The following is a 27,934-nucleotide window of genomic DNA, read 5'->3' on the forward strand; positions in this document are numbered from 1 at the left end:
AATGCCTGTCTGCCTATCTGTCTATAATAAGACTATGTCCATCTGTTTGAGGTGTGTCATAGAAACCCAACTGGAGGAAAGTTCCCCTCACAGTAATTTGCCCAACCAGGTTTCAGGACCTGTACTACCCTCAATACAAGGGCCAGGAAAGTGTAGTGATGTTAATCTGTCATCATATTTTACCTGAAACTAGGATCAGGCTACCTAAAATTAGGTAGCCGATTATGAGTATTTGTGTGTTACATTAGGACAATCCTAAAAGAGCAGCTATAGGATTAAATGTGAATGCCTCATATTAATTTCTGTCTAAGGACAGGAAAGAAACTAATTCAATTCACAATTTATCAAATCTACACAATTCTAAAATATAAAATATATTTAAAGCTTAGCATCAGTATTTCCATGTGTACTTTATATGTTGGGCATTAGGCAAAAATGCATTAGTGGAATTAATGTTAAAAACAATTTCATTAAAAGAATTTTACTCAAATCAAATTGAGGGAGGGTATGTCCATAAGTTATTAAAATGTATCCAAATTTAAATTAACATTCAATGTAAGCCAACTTTTAATTTTTGTTTAAATCATAAATCATTATATGTTTTAAGTATATTGTGGGTTTAATTTCTTTATTTATTTTCCCAATTTGGTTTCTCCTCTGATTTCCCTACTTAACCATCACTATCAGGATTATTCATTTAAATTCATCCAGACTTGGATGATCTTAAAAAGCTAAGCAGGGTTTGGCCTTGATTAGCATTTTAAGAGGGAGCCTTAATCAAGACTGAAAATCATTACAGAATGCAAAGAAAACAGCCCTATGTTGCCAAGAAAACAAACAGGGAGATATGCCCTTGATGCCACCAACAACAGTGGTCCGATATTTAAATCCTCTGCCTTTGAAAAAGCTAAGCAGAGTCAGAGGCTCCTATTTAATATTTGGATGGGAGGCCACAAAGTAATACCAGGGCTCTAGACTGATAAAAAAAAACAGGCCAAGTTTATACACAGTGATTGGGAAGAAAACTCCAGGGCGCCTGACTGGACTTCAATCGCTATTGAGGGCTTCCCGTCGAATGGTCCTGATCCAACCTCAGCCTATGGGCCCCCGGAGCCAGACTCCCTTTTTCAGCGCCTGAGGCCGTTTCAGCGACTTTTCCCTCGCTCCAAGGCGGCGTCCCTCCCGCGCCGAACGCCAGAGGGCAGGCGGCGCACCACAAGAAGCCAACCCAAAGTCTCGGGCCGCCGCTCCGGTCCCATCGATGGGGGCGGCAGCTCTGGGCTCGGCTTCCCGCCCCTTTCTCTCGGCTCTGGATTAGTGAAACTGGCGACGTGGGATAGTCCCCCGACCCGGCCCCTTCCCTGGGCGCCTCGAAGCGGCACTCCGGCGCTCGGTTGGAGAGCGCGGCCGCCGAAGGAGAGGGCTGCCCTTCCCGCGTCTTTTCCGGAGGAGCAGCAGAGAGGGAGCGGGGTCTCGAGGTGAGGCGGAGGAGGCGTCCCGGCAGAGGGAGGCGGACCGGCCGTTGGCTCGCCGGAGGGGCGGGCAGCGCGGCCGGCCGGCCGGCGGGGGGCGCGAGCTGCGTCTATTTGGCGCCGCTGTGAGGCGGCCCTTCGGCTTCCATCCTTGCCTGGGCGGCGACCGGAGCGGCGGCGGCGGCGGCGGGGCCATGGCTTTGCTGCGGGCCCGCGCGCTGTACGACTTCAGGTCGGAGAACCCGGGCGAGATCTCGCTGCGCGAACACGAGGTGCTGAGCCTGTGCAGCGACCAGGAGATCGAGGGCTGGTTCGAGGGGGTGAACAGCCGGGGCGACCGCGGCCTCTTCCCGGCCTCCTACGTGCAGGTCATCCGAGCTCCGGTGGCCGAGCCGGCGCTCCCGCCGCCCGCGCCCGTCCCGTCCCGCTACGCGAACGTGCCGTCCGGCGGCTTTGAGCCCTTGGCGGCGCCGGCGACAGCCTTCAACCCGCCGCCCGTCGCAGCCCAGCATCATCAGCTGCCTCCGCCGGCCGCCGAGCCCTTCCAGCTGCCTCCGCCGGCCGCCTCGTCGGGCTTCTCCTCCTTCCAGACGGCGCGGTCCTACGGCGGCGGCTCCTCTTCTTACCAAGCCAGTCAAGGCAGCGACGACGATTGGGACGATGACTGGGACGACAGCTCTACCGTGGCGGACGAGCCGGGAGTCCTAGGCAGCTCTTACCCGGACTACGAGAATGCGGCCATAGGAGTCGGCGGGGCGGGAGGCTCTGCCAGTAGGTATTCCCTTTCCACCCGGTCCGATCTGTCGCTGAGCTCCCGTAGCAGCCAGCCTGGCGGCCCCTTGCATCACCCGGCCGGCGGCGCCGCCAAGAGCTCGGCCACCGTCAGCCGCAACTTGAACCGTTTCTCCACCTTCGTGAAATCCGGAGGCGAAGCTTTTGTGCTGGGTGAGGCGTCGGGTTTCGTGAAGGACGGGGACAAACTGTGCGTGGTGCTGGGCTCCTATGGGCCTGAGTGGCAGGAAAACCCTTACCCTTTCCAGTGCTCCATCGAAGACCCCACCAAGCAGACCAAATTCAAGGGCATGAAGAGCTACATTGCCTACAAGCTGGTGCCAAGCCACACAGGGCAGCAGGTGAACCGGCGCTACAAGCACTTTGACTGGCTCTATGGCCGCCTGGTAGAGAAGTTCCCCGTCATCTCCGTACCCCACTTGCCGGAGAAACAAGCCACCGGCCGTTTTGAGGAGGACTTTATCTCCAAGCGCCGCAAAGGCTTAGCGTGGTGGATGGACCACATGTGCAGCCATCCCGTCTTGGCCCAGTGTGATGCCTTCCAGCATTTCCTCACCTGTCCCAGCACGGATGAGAAGGCCTGGAAACAAGGCAAGCGCAAAGCTGAGAAGGATGAGATGGTGGGCGCTAACTTCTTCCTGACCATCAGCGTCCCTGCTGGTGGCCCTGCTGCTCTGGACCTGCAGGAGGTGGAAAGCAAAGTAGATGGCTTCAAAAGCTTCACCAAAAAAATGGATGATAGCACCATTCAGTTGAACCAGACTGTTAATGAGTTTGCCCGAAAGCAGGTTGCTGGGTTCAAGAAGGAATACCAGAAAGTGGGACACTCCTTCAGGGGCCTCAGCCAAGCCTTTGAAATGGACCAGCAGGCTTTTTCAGTTGGCCTCAATCAGGCCATTGCCTTCACTGGAGAAGCTTATGATGCTATTGGTGAACTATTCGCAGACCAACCCAGACAGGACCTGGACCCAGTGATGGATTTATTAGCTCTGTATCAGGGACATCTGGCCAACTTCCCAGACATAATCCATGTTCAGAAAGGTAATGTAAAGTGTTAACTGTATAATTATGCCTTTAAAAAAATTGATGTAGATGTCATGGACGCAAATCTTTCCTCAGGTCATGTTTTTTACTTATTGATAAAAACATCCCAGATGGGTAATTCACATCAATCTATTAAGAAAAACAAAAGTGTTTTGAACTGTAATGGCTTTATTATGGCATAGATTTCTATCCATTTCATTCTTGTAAGCTTTTGACACAGGCTGTGTTTTCTAGATTTTCTGATCTTTTGATTTCACTGCTTATATGTACAGGGATACACAGAAAGAAAAAAGAATCTGTAGGTTGAGAATAAATTTCTTCATCTTTGCCTCAGATGATGTACATTTTAGATTGCAATCCTACATATATTTAATTAGACCTGAACTCCACTAAACATAATACCTTCCGTTAAATTCATTAAAGTATATACTTTATTAGCAGCACAGATGATTTTTACAGAATCATGGGATGGGATGGAGGATGGGGTCATCATAACTAGAGCCAACTACATCAAGCTTTTTATTCATTTTTCACTTGCAAAAATATAGAAATATTTACCATCTTAATTACTATAAATGGTCTGGTATAATATTGTGTGTGTGTGCATGCACATATGTATTGAAGAGAGTGATTTTCTAATCTCCCCCCATCCTCCCCCAATATATATTTCTCTGCTCCAGATGCTTAAGGCATGCAGAACCTTTGTCTTTTATCTTACAGGTTTTAGCAAGGAGGGAGATGAGACCTCTTATATCGACAGCTCTTGACAAAAATTGTGGATCCTTTAATTGAGAAAACTCCTAATGAATCACTCAAAAATTAATAGTGGCCATCAACAATCACAACACAATTAACTCAGCATATATATGACTAGAGATACTTATTGGCCCCTTTTCCTCATTATATTCATTGAAATGTGAAGCTGCATATTTGTTAGTACTGGCAAATATACACTATATTGCCAAAAGTATTCACTCACAACTGAGTCTGATTATGTGGATGGGTGAGCGAATACTTTTGGCAATATAGTGTATTTCGAATATGAAATCTCTTACAAAGAAGGGACTTGGGGAACAGAGAAGAGAAATAGTAGTTGTGTGTTTACATCTGAGAGCCATACTTCATCTACCTGCATTTCATTTATTTTTCTTATTTCATTAAGTTCATTGTACCTCCCCACCCACCCTTCAGTAAGTTTTGGCTAGTTTACAAAAGCTGATACTTAGTAAAAACAGTTAAAAACATAAACAAAAACAGAGCCCTAACTGAAAACAACCACAGTAAGAGAGACATACCAGCACCATTCATACAAACATTAACCTCAGACCTGTATATAAGATAGTTCTCTGCCTAAAATTCTTTAGTTTTCACTGCCAATTTAAAAATGATTTCTTTCTTTTAAATTTAACAGTTGCAACTCATGCATGAAAACACAATCACACTTTCTCAAGCTTCATTAGCATAGCATGGCTGCTGCTACCCTGTGTATTTGACACAAATCACAGACTCTTCCTGTTTTTATTCTGTTCAAGTACAAGACTGAGAACAAGGCTGTTTAGCCATTCTGGGCAAATGCCAATTTGTGTGTGTGTATGGGTAATCTGAGGCAGTCATGGGCTCTGAGCATCAACCATGGATGCTCAGTTTACAAGAACAGAATAAGTGACTCAAGTGATCAGATTGGCTTTGGGGGAAATACAAAAGTGCATCAGAAATCATATTTTGCAAATAAACTGTTGTGTTCTTGTATGTACTTTTGTATGCCTATCATTAGAGTCTGCCACCACAGCAAAACAATAACATTGCCAGAGAATGATTACACCACATGTGGAATGATGGCAAGAGACTAAGAGTGGATCTTATTGTTTGCTTGCCCAGATTCAGAATAGGCAGAATAGATGGGGAGTTCTCTAGGTTTGGAGAGAAAAAGGTTCCTCCCTTAGCAATAAAAATATCTACAATAGTATATATACTTTGGCTTCTTTTCCAAGAAAATACTAAAATTCAGAAGAAAAATGTGTAAGGATACCTCTTAAAAGGTTATATTTCTTTAAACAAAATACTTCTGTAGATGTCTACTAATTTAATTCACATGTGCAGCGTGAAGCTCAAATACCTTATTATTTTAAAATATTTTGTTTGATTTTCCATGAAAATCTAACAATTCTAATATACTTTGTAGCAATTGAGTAACGTCTTCATACATTTTTATGAAGGAAAAATGAGCCACAAATATCTTAATCAATTTCAGTCCACATATGACTTGATTGCTCATCAATTACTTATTTTTATTAGCTGGGTAACTCTCTTTGGGATAGGATCCAGAGTACTGTATATTATAAATCCATTATGATTGAAAGTAGTAAGTTCCATTGATCTAAATTTGTCAATGCGGAAGAATATTTAATTTGGATTTCAGCCATATTTCTTGGCTCATGATTGTATTTCTGGTTTTGTGTATTCTTCCTCCCCAAGGATCAATTTCTGTGTTTAGTTTCTAGGTAAGTTACGATAGCGAAAAATTACATGAATTCTAATGTTTTGTCATGAAGAACTCTTCTATGAGAACTTTGTTCAGATGAATTTATAAAGTTGATTTTCATTTATAATGCTATGTTTGTCACACTTGTATCTGATTTTCTTTTTAGTTTTAATCAGCTAATGTATTCCTGAATAAGTAGGAAAGGATAAGGGAATCTGTGGCTGGTACTGGGTTTGATTTAAGTGATTTTTTTGTCATGCAGATGGAAACACTTGATATAACAAAACATTGAGAAGGAAGAGAAAGATGGCGAATACTTAGACTGACTGTTGAAATAAGATCTCTGAGGAATATGAAGAGACATTTATAATAGTTTAAACACTTAAGTACTTCAAGTTTAAGTACAATTACAATACAGTATTTCAGCATTAGAAACTCTTATTCATGTATGAATATAGCAAGACTACTGTGATTAGATGAATAGATAGATGGATAGTGATAGTGTTATCATTATCATTCTGATTTAAAATTAGAATCAGTATAGATTTTTCAAGGAGATTGCTTGATTTCTGTAATATAAAACTGATAAAAGGCCATTGTCCTAGACATCAGTTTGGATATTCTCATGGTTTTTGTGGCATCCTGACAAGAGAACAAGAAAGGCAATTGAATTGCTTTCCTCAGTTTTTCTTTCTTGAAGAATTCTCAGAATAAGCCAAGTGAGGGATATTTGCTTTAATCAAGTAATGTGATCTCTATTACATTTCAGTGCTATTCTTCAGACTAATTTAAGGTAAGGCCTGTTCAATCAGTGCCAGTGTGATTAGTGTTTAAATACTATTACATTACAGCAGTATAGCACAAAATGGTGTTCATTCAGCCAATTACTATTTGAAGAACATCAAAATATGGCTATATACTTGCATTTTCAGTAATGTGAGTGTCTATGTATATGTAGGTGCATATACCTAAAACAATTTTTAAAGATATTTTTTTTTATTGCAAGTCGCTCGCATTCATTGTTAGAAACCCCAAGGTGCTTCCGGGTTGAAAGGATTAGCTAGTAACATCACCGTTGTTCAGGGGATGCCCAGTTGGGGCTCCTTTTATGCCCCTATTAATGTGCACACCAAAGTAGTACCTATCTGTCTATCCGTGAGTACACGCTTTTGAACTGCTAGGTTAGGATGAGTGGGAGCAAATGGCAGGAGCTCACCCCATCATGCAGTAGCACTCGGGTCTCAAACACAGGGTTGTTAATCGTCAACCCAGTGTCCTAACCATGTAAACTACCTTCAAATTACAAGTACAAACTACAGATTTCAGCATTGTATAACCTGACAGTGCTAATCTCTTGATAATTGATTAAATTGCTAGTTGGGACTGGGATGTCCTTGGGTGGAGGAATATTGACTCATAAAGCAGAATAATTGTAGCTCAGAGTTACAATTAGGGGTCCTTGGTGTTCTCTGGGGTTGCTTTCTTTTCATGTCTTCTTGCTGACACTTTATTACTCAAACTAGGCAACATCATCAGTGCACTGCAAGAAAACAATCCCAGCTCTGATATGACCAAAAACATTGACCCGTCATGACATCTTCACAAAACCCTGACGACCTGGTTTTGCCAACATGCTTGTGGCTTGAGTGCGATGGAACCTGTCAAGTGACTTATTTGATTGATTGAGTGCTGTCACCAGGGGGCTAGGAGTTTATTGTTATTTTTTTAATATGTGGTTTTTGATCTTTGTAAGTAGCCTGGAGTCACTAAGTGTCAGCTGAGCAACCATATACATTTTCTTAGATAAATAAACATGTCACATCCTATTCAAATGAGGTATGAGTGTTTCTTTGAAAGAAAAACTGATAATGGATATTTCCAACTGTTAGAAAACTTGCCTCGTAAATCAGCCCATATTATAATTAATCTATGTTGGGAAAATCATATTGCCCGGGATTAATCTCTTTAACATCTCAAAATTGCCATTGAAATGTTGTCAAGGGGGTTCTTGACCATTCTATGCATGCATATAAAAACTATGTCTATATATAACCCTTTGTAGAATTTTTTTTATTTACTTAATTTTAAACAAAAAAAATATTTATATATGACTGCTCAACTCACTCTCAGTGATTCCAGGTGACTTACAAGGATAAAACCCACAAAAACCATCCCAACCCTTGACATCTCAAGACAGAGGTCACTTGATTAGAGTTTCACAAATTGTATCTTGTAGAGCTAAACAGACAGCCTGCAGCCCATATTCCGTACCCTTTTTCAGTCTCAAGTAGATTAGCAAAAACAAGAACAAACCATCAGAAACACACAGAAATTTAGGGAGTTGGAGATGGACTAGTATGCACTGGGCACAGCAGTTTCAGCAATGAAGTATGATGATACCAAAGTGATAAGTGTACAATGATGTAAATATACAAGTGCCGCTCTTGTGTAGTTGCATCAGAATGGTTGCTGCAACTACATAAGTTGTGGCCTTTGCATGACTTGTTAGTTGTGAAGTGTGTTTGACCCATAGCGACCCCATGGACAACGTTCCTCCAGGCCTTCGTTTCCTCTACCATCCTCTGGAGTCCATTTAAGCTCACGCCTATTCTTTTGGTGACTCGATCCAGCCACCTCATTCTCTGTCGTCCCTTCTTTTGCCCTCAATCTTTCCCAGCATGAGGCTCTTCTCCAGTGAGTCCTTCCTTCTCATTAGGTGGCCAAAGTATTTGAGTTTCATCTTCAGGATCTGGCCTTCTAAAGAACAGTCAGGGTTGATCTCTAGGACTGACCAGTTTGATCACCTTGCATCCAAGGGACTCGCAGGAATCTTCTCCAGCACCATAGTTCATAATCTGCATGACTACATCATCTTGTTTCATCCATGGACAATCATGATTGGATACTTTTGCCTCTTAATGGCAAACTAAGCTGATGTGATCTAAATGCTGAAGAACATTTCAGTGTTTTGCTCATATCCACACATAGCATCTGCTTTTATAAAAGTTATCAGTACTTGTGTTCCTCATTTAGTGACCACAATGGGAATCAGCAATTTACATCTTAAATGATGTTGTCACAATGCAAACCATCACAATTTTATCATTTTACTTCAGCTTTCTTTTACTTTAAAGACCTGCAAAGGTTGCAAATGTGGATATCAGGGACAAAGTTACTTTGTCAACACTGTCATAACTGGAATGGTTGCTATCAGAAGCAGTCGCTAAATGAAGACTACTTGTATTGAGGCTGTAATGATTTGAGATATTCCAAAATTTGTGTTTTGTTAATTATATTTTAAAGTCTGTAATATTCTTTATAGTTTCTGCAGTGATGTTTTTAGTCAATAAAGTGCTGGACTTGAAGACAGGACATCATAATTCATATTACTATTTAGACTTGAAGACTGTTGACTTTCCTTTAGTAAACTTACCCATAACACTGCAAGTATTGTTTGTTAGGCTACACTTTCTGGGAGAAAAGAAAAGTTTGCAAATCTTGTAAAAGTGCATTTGTAATTCTTTTAATTCAAATTTCAATGTGTTTCTCGGTCTTTGTAACCATAAAGCAAGAACTTTAGTGGGATTATAAGGCAAGTACAGAGGACAGTTGTTCTACCCAGCAAAAGATGAATTACTGAATGAGTGAATGAGTACTGTCAAGTCAGTATTGACTACCTAGATCCGTGATGGCGAACCTATGGCATGTGTCCCAGAGGTGACACACAGAGTCCTCTCTGTGGGCCCGCACACTGTCACCAGCTGCTCTTCTGGTTTCCAGCACACGCATGCATGCTGGCCAGTTGATATTTACGCACGTTGGAGTGCTGGAAACCCAAAGACCAGCTGGCCAGTGTACATGCATGCGCACCGGGCAACTGGTCTTTGGGTTTCTGGTGCGCACATGCATATGCACGCACATGCATTCTGGTTTGGGCACTCAGTGCCAAAAAGTTTCGCCATTACTGACCTAGATAGTTTCCAGAATAATTAACCTTCAAACTGACCTTTTAACCCTTTTGTGGTATATTCACTGCTGTCATAACTGAATCCGTCACCTTGTCAATCACCAGTCATTTGATTCCTCTTTTTCCTTCAACTTTTCCTAATTATTTATTTCCACATATCGTGTCCAAGCATGATACAAGGACTACACAAGTTTAATAAAAGCAATTTATAAAGGATAATGTAAAGTTAGGGCAGAGTATTTACTATTATTAATGCTAGTGCTGCTGTCTATGCAGAGCTCAGTCAGTCTCTGATTTTAATGAGTTGTAAGGAATGAAGCAAGTAGTAAAATTGAAGAGCATGAATGACAGGAAAATCTAATCAAAGTAACAATTCATAATTGAGCCTATTCATAGTTAGGTCAGCATATTTTCAGTTCGTTTCCAGCATATATGCATTGGGCTATCCAGCAAGTTTAACAGCTTATCTTATGAACAAAGCCCTCAGAAGTCAAACATGTTCACAAAGTATTATAAAGATAAAGTTATTCATTTCTACTTTATCTTGGAGGTAGCAAATCCAATCAGTCTTCCAGATGGAATATCTTTTACTAGCTTCTCTATTCAGAGATTCCCCAGCCTCAGTTACTCATGCTTTCACCACTTTATTCTAATGTAGGATTAACTTTGACAACCGCTTGAGGTCTGCAGATAGATTACTACTTAGATCTTGGTTTTTGTATTTGCTAGTCTTTCCAGTTCAGTTCAAAGTGCTGGTTTTGAGTTAGTTTTATGTACTGTATATGTATATGTATTACTACCATGGGTCCTCAACCCTCACGCCACAGGGGTGTGGAACTGGGCCATGCAAGCAGAGGGAAAGCACGCTCACATGTGCAGCTCCACCTGGGTGAATGGTGTGCACACATGCAAAGTTCCATTTGTGTGGGCGGTGGATATGTGCACCTGCCACTTGCACAAATAGAGCTGTGCACACTCATGCGTGAGCCCATTTTTTGCACAGAACTATGGCCTCTCCCCTCCCACCGCCGCCAGTCCACAAAACCAGAACTGTTGGGAACCGCTGAGTTACAACCACTACTAAGAACAAGAGAGAGACTAAGAAGCTAGTAAATTAGTGTTAAACCTTTACCATACCTTGGCTATCAGTGGTTCTTGAATGACTGCTTGTTTCCATATACAAGTCCTCCAAATTGAAATTTTCTATGAAGGGTGTCCTCTTTGCCTTCTGATATGAGGACAATGAGCTATCAAAAAGAATATACATTTGTTTAGTAGCACATTAGCATTGAAAACTCTTCCTAAAGAGTTCAGCTAACACATACCTTTCTATCTGTTCCACGCAATAAAAACTTTTATTGGCGGAATGTAAGCTCTCCAACTTTAAGTTAATGTTCTTTTTTGTTTTATTATACTTTATTATTGTTGTTGTATTTAGATTTTAATTTTAACATGAGATTGTGATTCAAAAGACGTATGTACAGTATGTAAATAAAACTATTATTGCTTAGCTATTTCTAGCAACAGCTAAATTTTGTATTTCTTCCTTCTCTCCCTCTCTCTTTCTCTCTTTCCCTTTCCTTCCTACCTTCCCTCCTTTGCAGTCTTTCTGGAAAATCTTTGAATGCTGGAAAGAAGTAAAGGGAAAATTGTGATTGAACAAAGTAATTGTTCTGAAGCAATAACAATGGAAGAATCATATGCATAAGGTGGTAGATATGTTTTCCATTCCTGTCCAAATATGAAACTTTGGACTCCTGAACCTTTCATGATAAGATTATATTCTTGTTCTAAGCAGTACATACTGCCTCATCTCTATCTATACCACTGGCTATACTTTTTCCTGCCCTTTGTGTCTCTCGGCTGAGACACAAAGCTGAGTTACAAAGCTGGAATCTGCTGTGCTTAGAAAGATAGGTCAGCACTTTGACTCCAGGATGTAAAAGGGTACCAAAGCTGTCCATTGCTCAGGGATATGTAGCACCATTGTTTATCCCATAAAAACCAAAAAGAATTGGTGCTTAAGGGAAATACAACTGATATCAAATAGGCTATCTATATACAAGATTATAGAGTTAATTAAGCTATTCTGTATAATTTATAAAATCCTTAGGTCTTGAGAAAACTTGAGAACTTCCATTTTAAAACAATAAAAAGGTAGGATATAATACATGCCATCCCCAAACTTTGCATACTGTTTTTGCTGAACATTCTGGCAAACAAGTGTACTTTTGCCTACTACCCAATTTTTTTCATGTAGGTTTTTTTTGCCAATGGGAGCAGCTGACTACCCCTCCTTGGCTATTTACATCCATTAAAAAAAAATACTCCCCCAAATGCTAGAACATTAAGAGAAAGACAAAGTCTAGAATTAATGTTGGCTTGTTAGGAAAAATCAATACAGAGATCCTAATCCACATTTTAACACTAAATGAACCATTTATAATCATATCCTGATTTGTTTAACAGCTCTTTCTGAATGCAAGTGAATAGAGTTGGGAGGTTGCATTAGCACATGTGCTCCTTCAAAAATCAGCCATTCTGGGTTGCATGACTCATATAATTTTAGCAGAATTTTCACCAGATTTCCCTCATATTTTGACCACCCTTATATGATATAAAGTAATAGATATCTGTTATTTAGTATCTCTATTCAATTCCTGTTGTGTTTTTGTTGTAACCAGAGCCAAGAAATGTGGGGAGAGAACTGAGAACTGTGGTTTACCTCCCACTTTGCTTTAGGTTCATTCAGTGGCAATCCAAAACTCACTCAGACTTTTCATTGTCAGAGTTCAAAAGTTTTGCATTAAACTTTGTTCAGATACAATATCGTGAAATTAGAAACTTTTGACTGTCAGGAAATTCTGAAGCAGAATAGTTGGCAGTCTTACAGAAGAAATAACTCCATTTAGATTAAATTAGATCCAGGTAAACAGCTTAGCCATAGAAGAAGACACATTCTTAAGACTGCAACAAAATCTATCTTAATCAAACAATAAAATGTATTGAATATAAGCAGAATAATGAAGAAAGAATCAAGATACAATGATAAAAGTAAATAAAATATTATGCTGGAAGACTGGTCTACTTAACTCTAGATAAAGTGATACACTCTTCTATGCCAGTTAGACCTCATCTGTAAATGGAATCTTATGTATCTTGCCTTATTAGATGAGCATTTAGACTTATATACTGCTTCATAGTGCTTTACAGCATATTGCCCCCAACAATCTGGATCCTCATTTTACCAATTTTGGAAGGATGGAAATCTGAGTCAACAAGCCAGTCAGGATTGAACCCTTGGCTGTGGGCAGAGTTAGCCTGCAATATGCATTCTAACCATTGTGCCCTGTCCAGTGGGGAGTAGAATACAGGTAGTTCTTGACTTAAAACCACAATTGAGCCCAAAATTTCTGTTGCTAAGCAAGACAATTGTTAAGTGAATTTTGCCCTATTTTACGGCCTTACATGGTTGTATAAGTCAATCTGGCCCTCCCATTGCCTTTGCTTGTCAGAAGGTCACAAAAGGTGATCATGCAACTATCATAAATATGAGCCAGGTGCAAAGCATCCAAATTTTGATCAAGAGACCATGTGGAATGTGGACACTACAATGGTCGTAAGAATGAAAAACAGTCATAAATCACTTTTTTCAGTACCGTTGTAACTTTGAACAATCACTAAATGAAATGTAAGTCGGGGACTACTTGTAGAGACAGACAAAGAATCATTTGTGGGGCAGTTATTCTCAAAAGTTTACCTGGCCAGTTGAGAATGAGTCTTGTTCATTTGCAGAGGTGGCTGGGACATGATTAGAGGAAGGTATGAATTGGGTCATTCTGTTAGTCAATTTAAAAGGCCAGCCAGGACCAGACTACATTCCAGAAGCATTAAAGGAAATTGCACAAACTACCTGAGAGTTTCATGTTGCCAGCAGTTGATTCACAATGCACTTAATTGTGATCGCAATATAAGTAAGCTAAAGATTTTTTTAAAATAATGTCAGTTAAAGATATTTTGTATGCCTGCTGAAAAAGACATGCAATATGATAGAATTTGTTTTTATAATCAATGTCTTGATTACATTTTTTATAAAATGGAAAAGCAGTAGGGGGGAATGAAGATGAATTTATAATGCCTACCCCTGATTTATTTTATTTTGGTAGTTTATACTTGTACATACCAATTCAGTCAAGTTGATGACTGAAGTTGATTAAAATCTGGTTTTAGCATTCTGTTTACACTAACAAAAATGAGAATTAATATTCAGACTAACTGAAACTTTTCCAACAATGAACCTGTTCCAAAAATGAGGTATCATATGTCTATATTTTTATTTCTCAGCTTCTGCAATTTTAAGATATTCCCTAGCCAACATTCTGAGAGTTGAGGTCTACATGTCTTCAAATTGCCATGGTTGAGAAACATTAGTTTTGTCTCACATTTGTGTCAGATAAAGAATGCCCCATTCAGCAATAGCCACATAGTGAGGTGGTGTGAAGTTGGTGGGAACAGCATCATGATCTAGACTCCTGTCAGAGTCGTAGGTGTGAGATGGGCAGCCATAAATTTACCAAATAAATCTGGCTGCCCCTTTTTTTGGGGGGGGGTACTTTGAACTTATAAATATGTACGCAGAGGACTGAACTTGGATCACAATTGTACATCAATTATTTTGCAGATTTTGACATCTCCCTTTCTATGCTCATGGTTCCGACTCAGGTTATGCTTATTGGAAAATAACAGGCAACTGTTACCTGGAAAAAGCAGACACATGGAGTGCAAAACATTCCAATTAAGTGCAATGTTGTGGGGAAAATATTTTGCTAGGCAACATGAATGGATGAGGGGGACACAATTAGAGAGTACAATTGGAAATCCAAAGATGAATGAGAATGATGATTATTTGATGAATATCTATTTTTGAAAACGGTATCGTTTTTATCAAGCATATGTTTGCTTATGCATACATATGGTAAAGGAATGAAATTATTTGGATTGAAACTGAAGCAAGAATGCTGGAAAGAGTATTTTGGAGATTTGTTCCAGAATAATAGCAGTGTGTCAAGGAGTTGAAATGTAACAAATGTTATCAGTGTTAGCATCCAAGAAAAATATGCCTAACAGCTAACCTGAATCTGTTGTTTATCATTTCCCTGGTTCCATTTATGCCTAAAAGAGCAACAGAAAGTAAGCCCAACGACTTCCCCTAATGGCAAACTTTTGGAGTTATCTGACAACTGTTATTGATACCTTCTATCAATACTTTCTTCTGCAGGCTAACCATCCTTCCTATAATTGTTTACAATGATAGAACTTGGCTTTCTTTATATCATCTTAGTAGTCTTCCTGATTTGGTTTTATTTGTTTAATAATGATCAGGTGAAAATTTATTGTAACAATGTTGTTATTTATAAAACACTAAAGCACATGTTTATAATTGTAAAAGATAAATTTTGCATACTTTCATCAAATCTGTTCCATGATACAGAATTTTAAGCTATTGCTTCCAGAAAAGATATTAAATGCATTAAATTCAGTTAAAATGAATTCATATCTTGATGCCCTCTGTGTATATGTACTATTTTTTGTTTTTCTGAAATTTAGGGAAAGGGATTTTTTCAGGAGATTAATATTCAATAACTTTGGAGTCCGAGTGCAGAAAAAGAACAATAACTGTGTGGAATCCAATTCAGTTCACTCACTGATGGATCTGCTCCTCTCAGAAACTTATAGCATCTACCTGTACCTTGTGATTTGTCTCAGTATTAGTGTAACTGTCAAAACCAAATGTGTGAACTAGATACGGATCTGTATCAGTTTCTGCTCTTGAATGGTGCAATATGTTTTTGATGGGATTGTGGAGTTTGTACTGTAGAACAAAAAGTTGGACTTTGCAAGCTATAACCATTGAAACTGAGATTGTATACCATCTTGAACCATACTAAAAAGTTAATGTAAACATTCTTTTTAAGAAAAGAAAGTAATTCAAAAAATTGTTATAAATTTATCATAACACTAACAATAAGTATTAAGCTTCTATAGCTGTGACACAGTGTTGCCCGTTCCTCTTCTGGGTTTCTGACACGCAAACACAGACAATGATCAGGTGTTTTTGGCATGTGCGGCAGTGCTGGAAACAGGAAGAGCTGGTCTTCTGGTTTCCGTTGTGCGCATGTGCAGCAGCCAGCTGATCGTCGTGCACACATGTACACCAGTAACCGGAAAGCAAGCTGGCTGGTGTGCATGCGCGCACCAGAAACTGGAAATTCATTTCCCAGCATGCACATGCCCACTTGGCAACATGTCTTCTGGAGCGAGTCCCCAACGAGCGCACGCAAAGTGCATGCATGCATGCTTGGTGCCGAAAAGGTTCACCGTCACTGTTCTATAGCAATGCAATGCTAACCTTATCTGGGTCTGAAAACTCTTATCAGCTACACACTGATAAACTAACTATAAGACGTTAGCTTTACTTTTCTGGAAAGAGTAGTACTGTTAAGAATAATATTTACTGAATTAGTCAAGACAGAACATTACTTGCAACAAGGAAGGGGAATGCAGAGGTGCAGGATATCTGAGGAGCCATCTCACCCCAATAGAACTAGGCCAGTGGAAAAGGCTAGCTATGGACTCTGTCTGCTAAGAAATTTCACCGGATAGAGTCAAGGAGAAGAGCCTTCTCTGCTGTGACCCCAGCCCTGGGTAACACTCTGCCACCATAGATGAGAACTGCTCTCACCCTTTTGGTCTCAAAGGATAGTACAATTTAGTTCTTCCGGTTGGTTTGGTGTCCTGAGGAGTGGGGGGACACTCACTGCTGGATGAGGTTGACAGGATAACACCTCCTTTCCGTGCCATCTGTATCTTGGGCCTGGTTTGTTTTTTGGTTTAGTTTTGAATTTTGAATTTGATAGTTTTAATATCTTAATTATTTTTCTGTTTATCTTTTTATGATCTGTAGAGATTCCCCTAATTGGGAAGATAAATGGCACATAAATTTAAATAAATGAATAATAAATGGAAGAAAGGACAGGTAAAGTTTTTGTTTTGGTTTATTGCCTTGTAGCCTGTACTCCTCTGTGATTTTTGACTTAGACTAGTTGGTTTCTGTGTGGTTCCCGTAGCTTCATATTTTGAAGGTAGATTTCTAAGGTAAATGTAACAACAGTCTTTAGTCGTCCTGGTTCCAGCAGAGTGGGCCTGTTACAGCTTCTGTTGTCTAGGGAGCTGTGGTGCCTGCATTGTGGAACCTTCTCCCGACCCTCCTTCACCAATAGGAGTCTTTATGATACCCATTTTTGAAGATATGATTCTATACCCTTTTAAAACAAAGTGCAGGTAGTCCTTAGCTTACAACCACAATTGCAACCAGCATTTCAGTCGCTAAGTGATACAGCTTAAACAAGTCATCACGTGACTGGATCCAGTTTTACAACCATTTTTACCACAGTCATTAAACTAATTACTGTTGTTCTGAAGCTATGTGGTCATTAAATGTGTCAAACAATCATTAAGTGAATTGGCTTCCCCAATTGATTTTTCTTGTCAGATGCCAGCTGGGAGGTCACAGATTGCAATCCCATGATCACAAGATGCTGCCACTGTTGTAAATGATAGCTGGTTGCAATTTGTAATTTTGAGGATGAATTGTAAGTCACTTTTTCAAGGCTATCATAGTTTTGATCAACAGTCAGGGACTACCTATATAGAGAATGTGAAAATAATATCTAACCAGTTCATCCCTTCCTACCAGCACTTGTAGTAAATATTTTACAAACTTAGGACACTTCCAGAAACAATCAGCTCACTCGACTGTTACTTTTATAGTACCACCTACTGTAGGGTAAGTCATGGATTTTACAATTGAGTCCTAGCAGTCTTGGAAATCCTGATGCTATTTAGAAACTTGCATGTCAGTTATGAATTCAGAATAATGGTTCCTTGAAATTTGGCAACCACTATATCTCACAGTACTTTTATGAACAGACTCTATGAAAGAGATTCCACAGTAATTTGAAAGAGCTTCTTCAGCAAATTCTCTTGGAAAGTTTTAAAAAGTTTAAAGCAGCTGCTCCAACAAGCTGACTTGTTCCATACAACACTCACATATTCTACTTGTAAAACTCAGGAGACACTTTGACTTAATTTAGTGGTAGCTGCATCTTTTTTTAATCCAGTAGGTAAGATGACCTTGCTTGGAACTAGTAATTAAAATCTCATTATGGCTAGTTAATATTAAAATGGCTTTAACATAAAGCTGGTTTGTGGAGTCATTGATTCCAGGGTTACCTTTCAGAGTTGCCTTTCTTGCAATTCCAGCATGCCTTAATCTGTAACAATAGACTCCAGAGGGAAAGAGACATCATGGGCCCGCTGTTCATTTATGTTGGGATGTTTATGGCCACTGTTTAAAAAATAAATAAATTGAGAGAAGTTGGGACAAATGTTTGATCTGTATGTCTTTCTGAATTTGGAGATGTAGTGTAGCACTTAACATTTTTAATGGCTTATCTGAAAGATTTACAAAATAAAATTAACAGAACTATGAAAACATATTCAAAGCATGGTTATATGTTTCAGACTATTGAGCAATTATAATGTGATTTTCAACCAGCTGGATGGGGAATTCTGGGAGTTGAGGTCCACAAGTCTTAAAGGTTGGACACCTCTGTTCTAAATGGTTCTTCGAATATGATGTTATTTAATTCAAATGAGTGTGTGAAGACAAAAGTTGTTGGCTTGAAGTCTGTATAAGCAAACAAGAAAATTCCAGGGAGTGGTTCATAATATCTCTAACAATACCAAATGTTCTCAGTGCGGAAAAAATTATTTGATTAATAAACAAGTTTGGGTGATATTTTGTTCAATTTTTGTTCCCTGTTCTTAAATACAGATAAAACATTACAGAATGTGGAGACAGAATATCTTAGATTGAAAGCCACAACATTTACCTACTATTTTGAAAGACAAAAGCTATTTTAATTCAAGCATGTCTTAAATTCAAGGCAAAACAGATGTTTGAATTGCTGAATTGTTCTGGTTTTTGTTTAGTCAAAAAAAAATCAGACATAGGTTATAATATTCAAAATAACAAGATTTATACCTACAGTGTCTATTTCATATAGTACTGTAACCATTTATAATTTATGTAGAAATTAGTAGCAATAGCAGTAGACTTATATACCGCTTCATAGGCCTTTCAGGCCTCTCTAAGCGGTTTACAGAGAGTCAGCATATTGCCCCCAACAATCTGGGTCCTCATTTTACCCACCTCGGAAGGATGGAAGGCTGAGTCAACCCTGAGCCGGTGAGATTTGAACTGCTAACCTGCTGATCTAGCAGTAGCCTGCAGTGCTGCATTTAACCACTGCGCCACCTTGGCTCTGATATAATAAGTATAAGTAATATCTTTTAATCTATTTTTCATCTTTCAATAATTGTTTTGTTTTTCTTCTTTTTTATTCAATGTGCAGGAGCCCTTACCAAAGTGAAGGAAAGTAAGCGGCACGTAGAAGAAGGAAAAATGGAAATCCAGAAGGCTGATGGCATTCAGGATCGTTGCAACATTATTTCATTTGCCACTTTGGCAGAGATTCACCATTTCCATAGAATTCGAGTCAGGGACTTCAAATCACAAATGCAGCATTTCTTACAACAGCAAATCATTTTTTTCCAAAAAGTGACCCAAAAGTTAGAAGAAGCTCTTCACAAATATGACAACGTTTAATGTTGCTTAATTAAATAAACTTTACATGGTGGCTATTTCTTGGATTGCAGATGGAATCAACCACAGAGGCAAATGCTGCTCTAATGACCTTTAACACCTCTCAGGGTGTTTTGCAAAACTCTTTTTTTGTAATTGTTCTGAATTCCAGAACCTAATAATTGCATAAGGAGAAAATAATTATGCATACATAGCAGAGACTATACTATACATTGTAACTAAATTATACCCAAAATGCCTACACTACCATCATAATGTCTTTTGAAATAATGATTATACTATTTGCCTTATTGCTTTTTTGAAATATGGTATTTTAGTGCATATGCTATAGACCTCAACATGTTGGGGTCTTTAAGGAAGTGGGCTAATGCCCACTTCATATGCCTTTTAAAAATTCTCCTTGGTTTGAATTTCTTAAATTCAGCCAATTCTCTGTTTACAACTTCCTATTAGAGCAGCTATGCGATTTTGTGCCTTTAGCATTTTTCTTTTTTTTTCTCTAGTAAATGACATTTTTATGATTGAATGAAGTTGGCACCTCTGACAGGGCTTGATTTCAAACCTCATAATGACTCAAAAATAACTAGCTATATAACTTGCACACTAGATATTATGGTAAATGTTGGTAAAGCAACAACAAAATTTAAAATCATTTTAGATTCCGTGTTGATTAAAAATACTATTTATTATTTTTACCAGAATATTAAGTACACAAGCAACAATGCAGCATTGCTGTATTTACTTTCTTAATATGTCAGCATCTTTCTGTGTAATACATCTTTGGATAGAAACTTGGACCATTTATCTAATAAAAGGATACTGAATTATATCAGTGGGATATGACTAAAGGTTCAAAGAGTAATGCTTGCATGCATGTGTCTGTTGTTTGGAAGATTTTTCTGGCAGTTGCATTTGTTTGTTTCTAAACATGGGCCCACATTGTCACTTGAAATTTGCTAATGCCAGGAAGCATTACTGTTCAGTGAAATTATTTGTTGGTTAGAAAAAAATACATGTATATTAACACATTTTGTGCTCATGATTCCTATTCTTTAGAGCAGTTAAAGAACCCACTGTGTGAAAATGTTAATTGAGGCCTTAACACAAAGAGATGCTGGGAAAAGTATTTTACTCAACTTACATACCCTTTATCACAGGGGTGTCAAACTTGATTTCATCGCATCAGGGTTGTGTTTGAATTTGGTGGGCCACGGTGGGTGTGGCTAACTCAACATCACTCATGTCAGGTGCGCCTGTGGTGGCCCAAGCAGTCAGCCAGCAAAAACGGGCTCCTGAGCAATAGTAACAGCCTCTTGCACCCTCTGCCAGTGAAAACTGAGCTCGGGAGGGCCACAGGGAGCCCTCTCGAACTCCGTTTTCATTGGCAGAGGCACCAAGGGCCAGATCTAAGTACCCTGTGGGCCGGATCCAGCCCCCAGGACTTGAGTTTGTCATCCCTGCTGGATGACTTTCTTTTGCTGCTGTCTTATTTTAGTGGTGGCTGGGAGAAATCTTTAGAATCAACCTATTTCTGTATTGCTAGAATGCTTTTTGAATATGTTCTGGAACCTGATTCATTGTCCAGGTTTTAGTAAATCAATCTAATTGCAGCCCTACAAGTTTGTTTATACTGGGCTGTTAATCTACTGCTAGACAAAAAACTTTTAAAAAGAACTTACTGAATAGTACATCCAATTCAACTCGGTTGAGGAATGACATCTAGATATTTCTCTACTGCATAGATATGTCATATTTAAATTGGTTCCAAATTTAGAAAAATGCTATTCTTTTGGCTTGATACTGTACAGAAGTACATCTGCATATAGTTGGAGAAAAAGTTCACACCATACATTGAAGTTGTTCCAGTCTGCTTGAAGTTTCAGTAGCAACTTTACAGAACACAGGCATGGAGGATTGGTGGCCTGGGCCCAAATATATATTTTTGTATTTTATTTTTTTAAAAAAATTGAATCTTCTTTTATTTTAAAAACTTTTTAAGGGAAGTAAACACTTATGTTTTTATTTCAGCATTTTAAAATTAATTGGTGAAATTCTAGAAAAAAATACAAAGCTAATTATGTACAATCAAGGTAACTTTCTACATGTTGACCAAAACATGTAATTTTATGCTGATCATAAAAAATGTGAAGACTTTCTCAAGTTAAGATTGACTCCTGTTAATTGAATCTATGAAGTTTGTTAACAGAATGCCATTGTATGAATCTTAGGTTTGTTTGTTTACATCTACACCTGGCCAACTGCTCTGAAATTTTCAGGTGATCTTCACTTCCAGAGAAAGAAATAGCTAACTGAAAATGGCTCTGTGGAAAAGCAGACCTAATGACCACAGTGGAATGAAGAGCCAGTGAATAGACTGGCTATTTGTAATTCCTCTGTGAACAAGGAAGGGACTTGAGATCAGTCACAAGTGCTCCAAACAGCTGCTCCCTGCAAGGAGATCACAACAGAGTAGTCTCCAGCAGGTTTTAGAGTTCTGGGAAATGAGGCAAGTCCCTTTGCTCAAACTGCAGTTGGTACCTTTGAAAGGAAACTGTGTTTGTGACATTCCATTTTTAATCACATTCAGAAATACTTGATTAACTACGTTTCAGGTATGAGTATTGAGGTACTTTCTCAAACATTTCTGCTGCTCATCAGCTTCCATTGTCTTTATTTCTGAAATGTGTTTTTTTTAAATTGAATTTTAAAAAGTGCTATCTGACAGCTGAAGAATCAGTCTTCAAGGAGGGGCAGATGAATAAGGAGAAAAGACTCTGTCTTGTTTTTAATTTCCCTCAACAAAATAACATGAATATGGAATGTATGAAGTAGGAATCATATTAGGACAAATGAACAAGTGCTGCAGTTTTACTTGTTCAAGAAAATGGTGCCAGCATTCTAGATGTATATACGCATTCTATATTGCGCTTGTCTAAGTACAAACGCTTACGTAATAGCTTTTGTTTGAGAAATTATAGCAATTTTTATTCTTCCTGATTCTTAGCCTTCCTGATGCTAATCTTGAAGGAAGTGAAGCATTTTGGTTAGAGACAGTGAAACTCATCAGTAATTCCTACAGTCTCATTGAAATGCTTGTCATGTGAATATTTTCCATAGATAGATACAGATTCAGATTTCTATGCCTGTACTAAGTAATACATAAATATGCAAAGCACATTTAAAATCTGCTGGTTGAAGCTCCACCCCCTTTTGTATGAGCATTGAAAACATACAAAACTGGGTTGGTCCATTGATTGTGCAGTTATGGCCATCACCTTGACTGTTTACCACTGCATCAAAACAATACCCTCAGCAACCACTATTACTGATGTTTTTAAATATAGAAAGATATTGCATATCTTTCTGCATCAATATGAAAAGATACCTGTGTTACAATTTTGAAAAGCTGAACTATATTTACAGATTTATGGCAAGAAAGGCATTATTCTATTCTTTTACTAACACAAATCCACTAATTATATATATATAACTTCGTTCATGCACAACTTTAACCTATTATTAGAATGGGATTAGGCGTGTGAATTAGGCGATTGAATTATTCTACAAATCATCATCATCAGGTTCTGTTCAGAGCATATTGGGCAGCAAGTGGTTTTCAGCGGTTTTAATCATTTGCAGCATCGTCCCACGGGGCATTAATGGTTTTAAGATCTTCCTTTAATATCTGGCACCAAGTTTTCCTAGGCCAGCCTTGTCTTCTCTTTCTTCCAGGAGGTATCCAACATAGTGTAATTTTTGGATGCCAGTCCTTAGGCATCCATAACATATGGTCAACAAGCTGCATGTGACGTAGTACCTCTTCATTAGTGATGTCACGTTATGAAACGCGGAAGATTCTTCTCAAGCAGCATTGTTGGAAAAATGTTTAATCATCTTGGTTGTACACTTCCACATTTCACAAGCATATATTGTAGCTGGTATAACAACACAAAGTTTTATCTTTGTAGCTTATGGATGCCGTAGACCAAATTGGATGCATGTGTTGAAATATGACCACCATTATATTTGATGGTTAATGTGCTTCTCTGTACCTCCATCAATAAACACAATGCTACCAAGATAAATACATTTATGTTCTACCAATGATGGTTTAAAAATCCTGGCTTGATATTATCTGAGAACTACATTCAGATGAAAGAAAGGCATTACCTGATCTGAAGATCTGAAATGACAGTGAAACAACCATGAAGAACAGGTTAGAAGGGAATATAACACATGAGTTAAAAACAAAAAACAAAACTTCCCTTGAATTTTGTGATAATAGTTGAGTAACTATTGCTCAAGTATTTCAAATGATTCCTTAAATTACACATCTGTATAACTTAAGAAATAATTTAAAATATTTCCACACAATAGTTTGGAGGTACTGATCTGATTCTTTTGCTGTGAATATATTAAATAAGCTTTGTCATTGGATATTTTTTTTGTAATGTGGATGTTTATATGCATGTTAGAATTGATAAGGAGGCATGTGGGAATACATATGAAGTCTATTCATTTTGGAATAGGAAGGTATGTAGCTGCATTTTTCAGTTGCTGCTATTTTCAGAGGAATTCTTTCAAATACTAGTAACCACAAGGTAATTCTTGTCCATAACTTCTTGTTTCTTTTCATGGGAAATGAACAACTTTCCATACAGAGTTCCTTCTCCCCCTAAACACTCAGTGTTGTAGTTGGTTTATTTTTAACTTATAATGATGGGTGAATTGACTCATTATGATGTAACATTATATGCAAACCATGCCAATTAGTTTTGTTCAGTGAACTGTTCTTTTAAAAAATGTTCATGTGGGAAAAAAGCATGATGATAATTCAATGTTGAATTATTTATTTTTAATTCCTGATTTGTTTCTAAAATACCTACATGGCCATCAGTGTTAGCCTTGACTTTCCACAGTTGCAGTTTGGGGACAAGCACACTCAAAATGTAACATAATATTGTGCACTTAAGCTTCTTGAACAATTTTATAGAAGCACATTAACTGGGTTGAATAGTAGCTTTGAAGAGTTTGGTTATCAATCTGTTAAAATGTTCATATTCTTATCTGTTATTTTGGATATATATTTCTTGTAAGAAACCTTTAGCTTGTAAATATTCTCAGGTTTCGTAAACTAACTTTAGTTCTCAAAAATGAAGTGGTAATCAAGAATCCGTGTTTCCAAAATATAAGGAGATTTTCTTATATTTTGCCCAGCCTCTCATTTGAAACCACAATGCTTTCTGCCAAGGAGACTTTAAAACATGAATGTGCTAGGTTTCTACAAATTAATACAAATATTATAATAAACTAGAAATTGGTCCATTGAACTAGGCTGTGGTTTTTATCATGGTTTGATGAACAAGCCATAATGATTTGGTCCATGTATAACAGGTCAAACTCACATCGTCACGGTAGCGTCCTGTGACATATCAGGACTCCCCCCCCCCTTCGCTAAACCAGGCTTGGGCATAGCCAGCACATGATGCATTTGGCCCACGGGCTGAGAGTTTGACAGCCCTGATCTATAACCATAACACCAAGCCCTAAAATGTGTCAAAAGACTTCGCTAAACCAAAGTGAATCAACAGGAATTACTATGATACATTGATTAGCCCAAACTACTACTGTAGTTTTCTTTGAGACTGTAGATTATTTGGGAGACAATTCAATATGACAAAACATTGTTGGCTTTTGTAGCTATAGTTGCTACAAGAACAATTTATACCTGATTTGGCCCTCAGAGAATACAATGAAATGATCACACAAATGATGATGATGATGATGATGATAAGAAGAAGAGGAAGAAGTCCAAACTGAGTAGAGGAAACATCATAAAAGCCATAAATACCTGGGCTATACCTGTGATTCGATACTCTGCAGGAATAATTGACTGGACCCAGATGGAGTTGGACAATTTGGACAGAAAAATAAGGAAGCTTATGACAATGAATCATGCTTTGCACCCTAAAAGTGATGTTGACAGATTATCTCTACCAAGAGCAGAGGGTGGTCGAGGACTCCTACAAATAAAACAGACTGGAAGAAGAAAAACACAGCTTGAATGATTAAATCCAGAAAAGTGAAGAACCAATGATTAAGGAAGTAAATAAAGGGGGCCTTTTAAAGACAACTAAGTCAAAAGCTGAATATAAATAAGAAAAGTAATTGAGAAGTGAGCTGAAAATTGGAAAAACAAAGCTATGCATAGCCAATACTTGAAAAATATTGTAGGCAAAGCTGACCAAAAGTTAACTTGGAACTGGTTAAGATCAGGAGCACTGAAAAAAGAAACAGAAGGCTTTATTTTGACAGCTCAATAACAAGCCATAGCCACAAACTGCATGAAAGCAAAAATTCATGTTACCACCAACAGCAAATGTCGCCTCTGCAATGAGAAAGATGAGACAGTCGACCACTTGATCAGTGGGTGCAGCAAAATTTCACAAACTGACTACCTACAACGCCATGACCGCATTGCTAAGATCATTCACTGGAAATTGTGCCAAAAGTTTGGATTTGAGTACAGCAAAAACCACTGAGAACATCAGGTTCAGAAGGTTTTAGATAATGAGAAAGTCAAGTTCTTGTGGGACTTCAGAATTCAGACTGACAGGTACTTGGCTCACAACACATCTGACATAACAATAGTTGACAAGAAAAAAGTATGCTTCATTGACATTGCAATACCTAGAGATGCACGAATTGAAGATAAACAGCAAGAAAAAAAAAATCACAAAATACCGGGACTTGCAAATTGAAGTTGAGCGACTGTGGAAAAAGAAATTGAGTGTTGTCCCGATTGTAATTGGAGCCCTTGGAGCAATACCCAAAGGGCTACCTCGCTATTTGGAAATTTTAAATTTATCAGACTTGGAACATTCTGATTCTACAAAAAACCACCCTACTTGGAACAGCTTATATCCTTCGACGTTACCTTAATAGTTCCTAGGTCCAACAACAACAACAACAACAATAATAATAATATCATCATCATCTAATGCTATGCATGTCTAGTTAAAAGGGATTTTCACTATTCACAAAGGGATTTTCTTCAAGGAACCAGCATACAACTGCAGCCTGGAATTGAGGTAATTGCATTTTGAAATATCTAGAACACGCTCTACGAGTCTTTGATCTCATTGTTATGATCCATCCATATAAAAGCTGTGTTACTTAATTTTAAAGGAATAGTTACCCCTCCTGTTCTCTTGGAATGCATTTAAAGTAAAATTATTCAGTTAACATCCATTCACTGATGTCAAGGTTTATATACAAATGTTTCCAGTAGTTAAGAAAATAGGAATTAGTAGAAAATATTCAAATAGATTTGGGTGGCTCTCAAAGTTTCAGTATAGTTTTGAACACTCCCTAACTAAGGTAACTATCAGTTTAAACTTTTTTTAAAAAATCTAACCTTACTATGAAATCCTTGGATATTTGCCTAAATTTTCTGATCATTGAAAAACAATTGTCCTGCCACTGTTCACTTAAACAAAACTTTTTGAAGATAAAATATATACAACAAAACCGGATCTTACAACACAGTTTGGTTTCCTGCATTCCTCTGCTGGCAGCCCTCCAACTAAAAGTTCCTATGTGTGTGTGGAGAGGGGGGAGAATCAGGAAAGTATTGCAGCAGCTTGTTCTCCAACATACTCTAATTATTTTGTCCTGTGTTTAAATAACAGTAATCATTACTGTGCAATGCTAGTAGATTAACATTAGGGAGTAGTACTTGGACTTTAAAAGTGGTTCCATTCAAATGGAACCCATTATCTCATTCATTAGCAGAGCTCTCTGCTTTTGTATAATAAGTAATGATCTTTGGGTTACATACCAGTCTTTTGGTATGTATGAGCTTCTAAAGCACAGAAGGAATCTTTTATATCCCTGTCTGTATTGTTATCATATACACGATTATTATGGAGGAAGATCATATATAAACATGCATATTTAATAATGGTCAGTTCAATTATATTTATGTGCAACTCACCTAAGGTGTTTTGTGTTTTTTTAAATTTACAGATGCAATAAAATTAGTGTAACTATTATAATTTATGGTCAAAAGGGAATTCATGTGAAGATGAATGAAGCTAAATTATATTAAGAACAACCCACAAGATCTCAATCCATGTAGCCTTCAATTTACAACAGTTCATTTAGTGACCATTTGAAGTTAACAGCGTCACTGAAACAAGCAACATGACCATTTTCTACACTTATTGCAGCATTCTCATGGTCATGTGATTTAAATTTGAATGCTTGACTACTGGTTCATATTTATGACGGTTGGAGTGTCCTGGGATCATATAATCTCACCTTTGGTGACCTTCTGACAAGCAAAGTCAATGGGGAAGCCAGATTCACTTAACAAATGTGGCAAGAAAAATTGTAAAACTTTTTATAGGATAAAACTCACTTAACAAATTTCTCACTTAGCAACATAG

General features: G+C 38.3%; 1 protein-coding gene across 2 annotated transcripts; it reads left to right on the forward strand.

Annotated features, from left to right (window-relative positions):
* The first annotated feature begins 1,331 nt into the window (after positions 1 to 1,331).
* Positions 1,332 to 21,644, forward strand: SNX18 (sorting nexin 18). Of its 2 annotated transcripts, XR_015696657.1 has the most exons (3): positions 1,332 to 3,305; positions 11,362 to 11,466; positions 19,234 to 19,365. XR_015696657.1 is itself a non-coding variant. In XM_014062875.2 (2 exons), exons 1-2 carry the CDS (start codon positions 1,667 to 1,669, stop codon positions 19,485 to 19,487), a joined length of 1,893 nt encoding a protein of 630 aa, XP_013918350.2. In that variant the 5' UTR covers positions 1,341 to 1,666; the 3' UTR covers positions 19,488 to 21,644. The 2 variants fall into 2 exon arrangements, 1 of the variants encoding a protein (XP_013918350.2); XM_014062875.2 differs by lacking the exon at positions 11,362 to 11,466 and having other exon boundaries at positions 1,341 to 3,305; positions 19,234 to 21,644.
* The last annotated feature ends 6,290 nt before the right edge of the window (positions 21,645 to 27,934 follow it).

This window comes from Thamnophis sirtalis, unplaced genomic scaffold, assembly GCF_051295495.1.
Source record: "Thamnophis sirtalis isolate CommonGarterSnake01/CBP01778 unplaced genomic scaffold, rThaSir2_p1.2 scaffold_5, whole genome shotgun sequence".
Taxonomy (NCBI): Eukaryota; Metazoa; Chordata; class Lepidosauria; order Squamata; family Natricidae; genus Thamnophis; species Thamnophis sirtalis.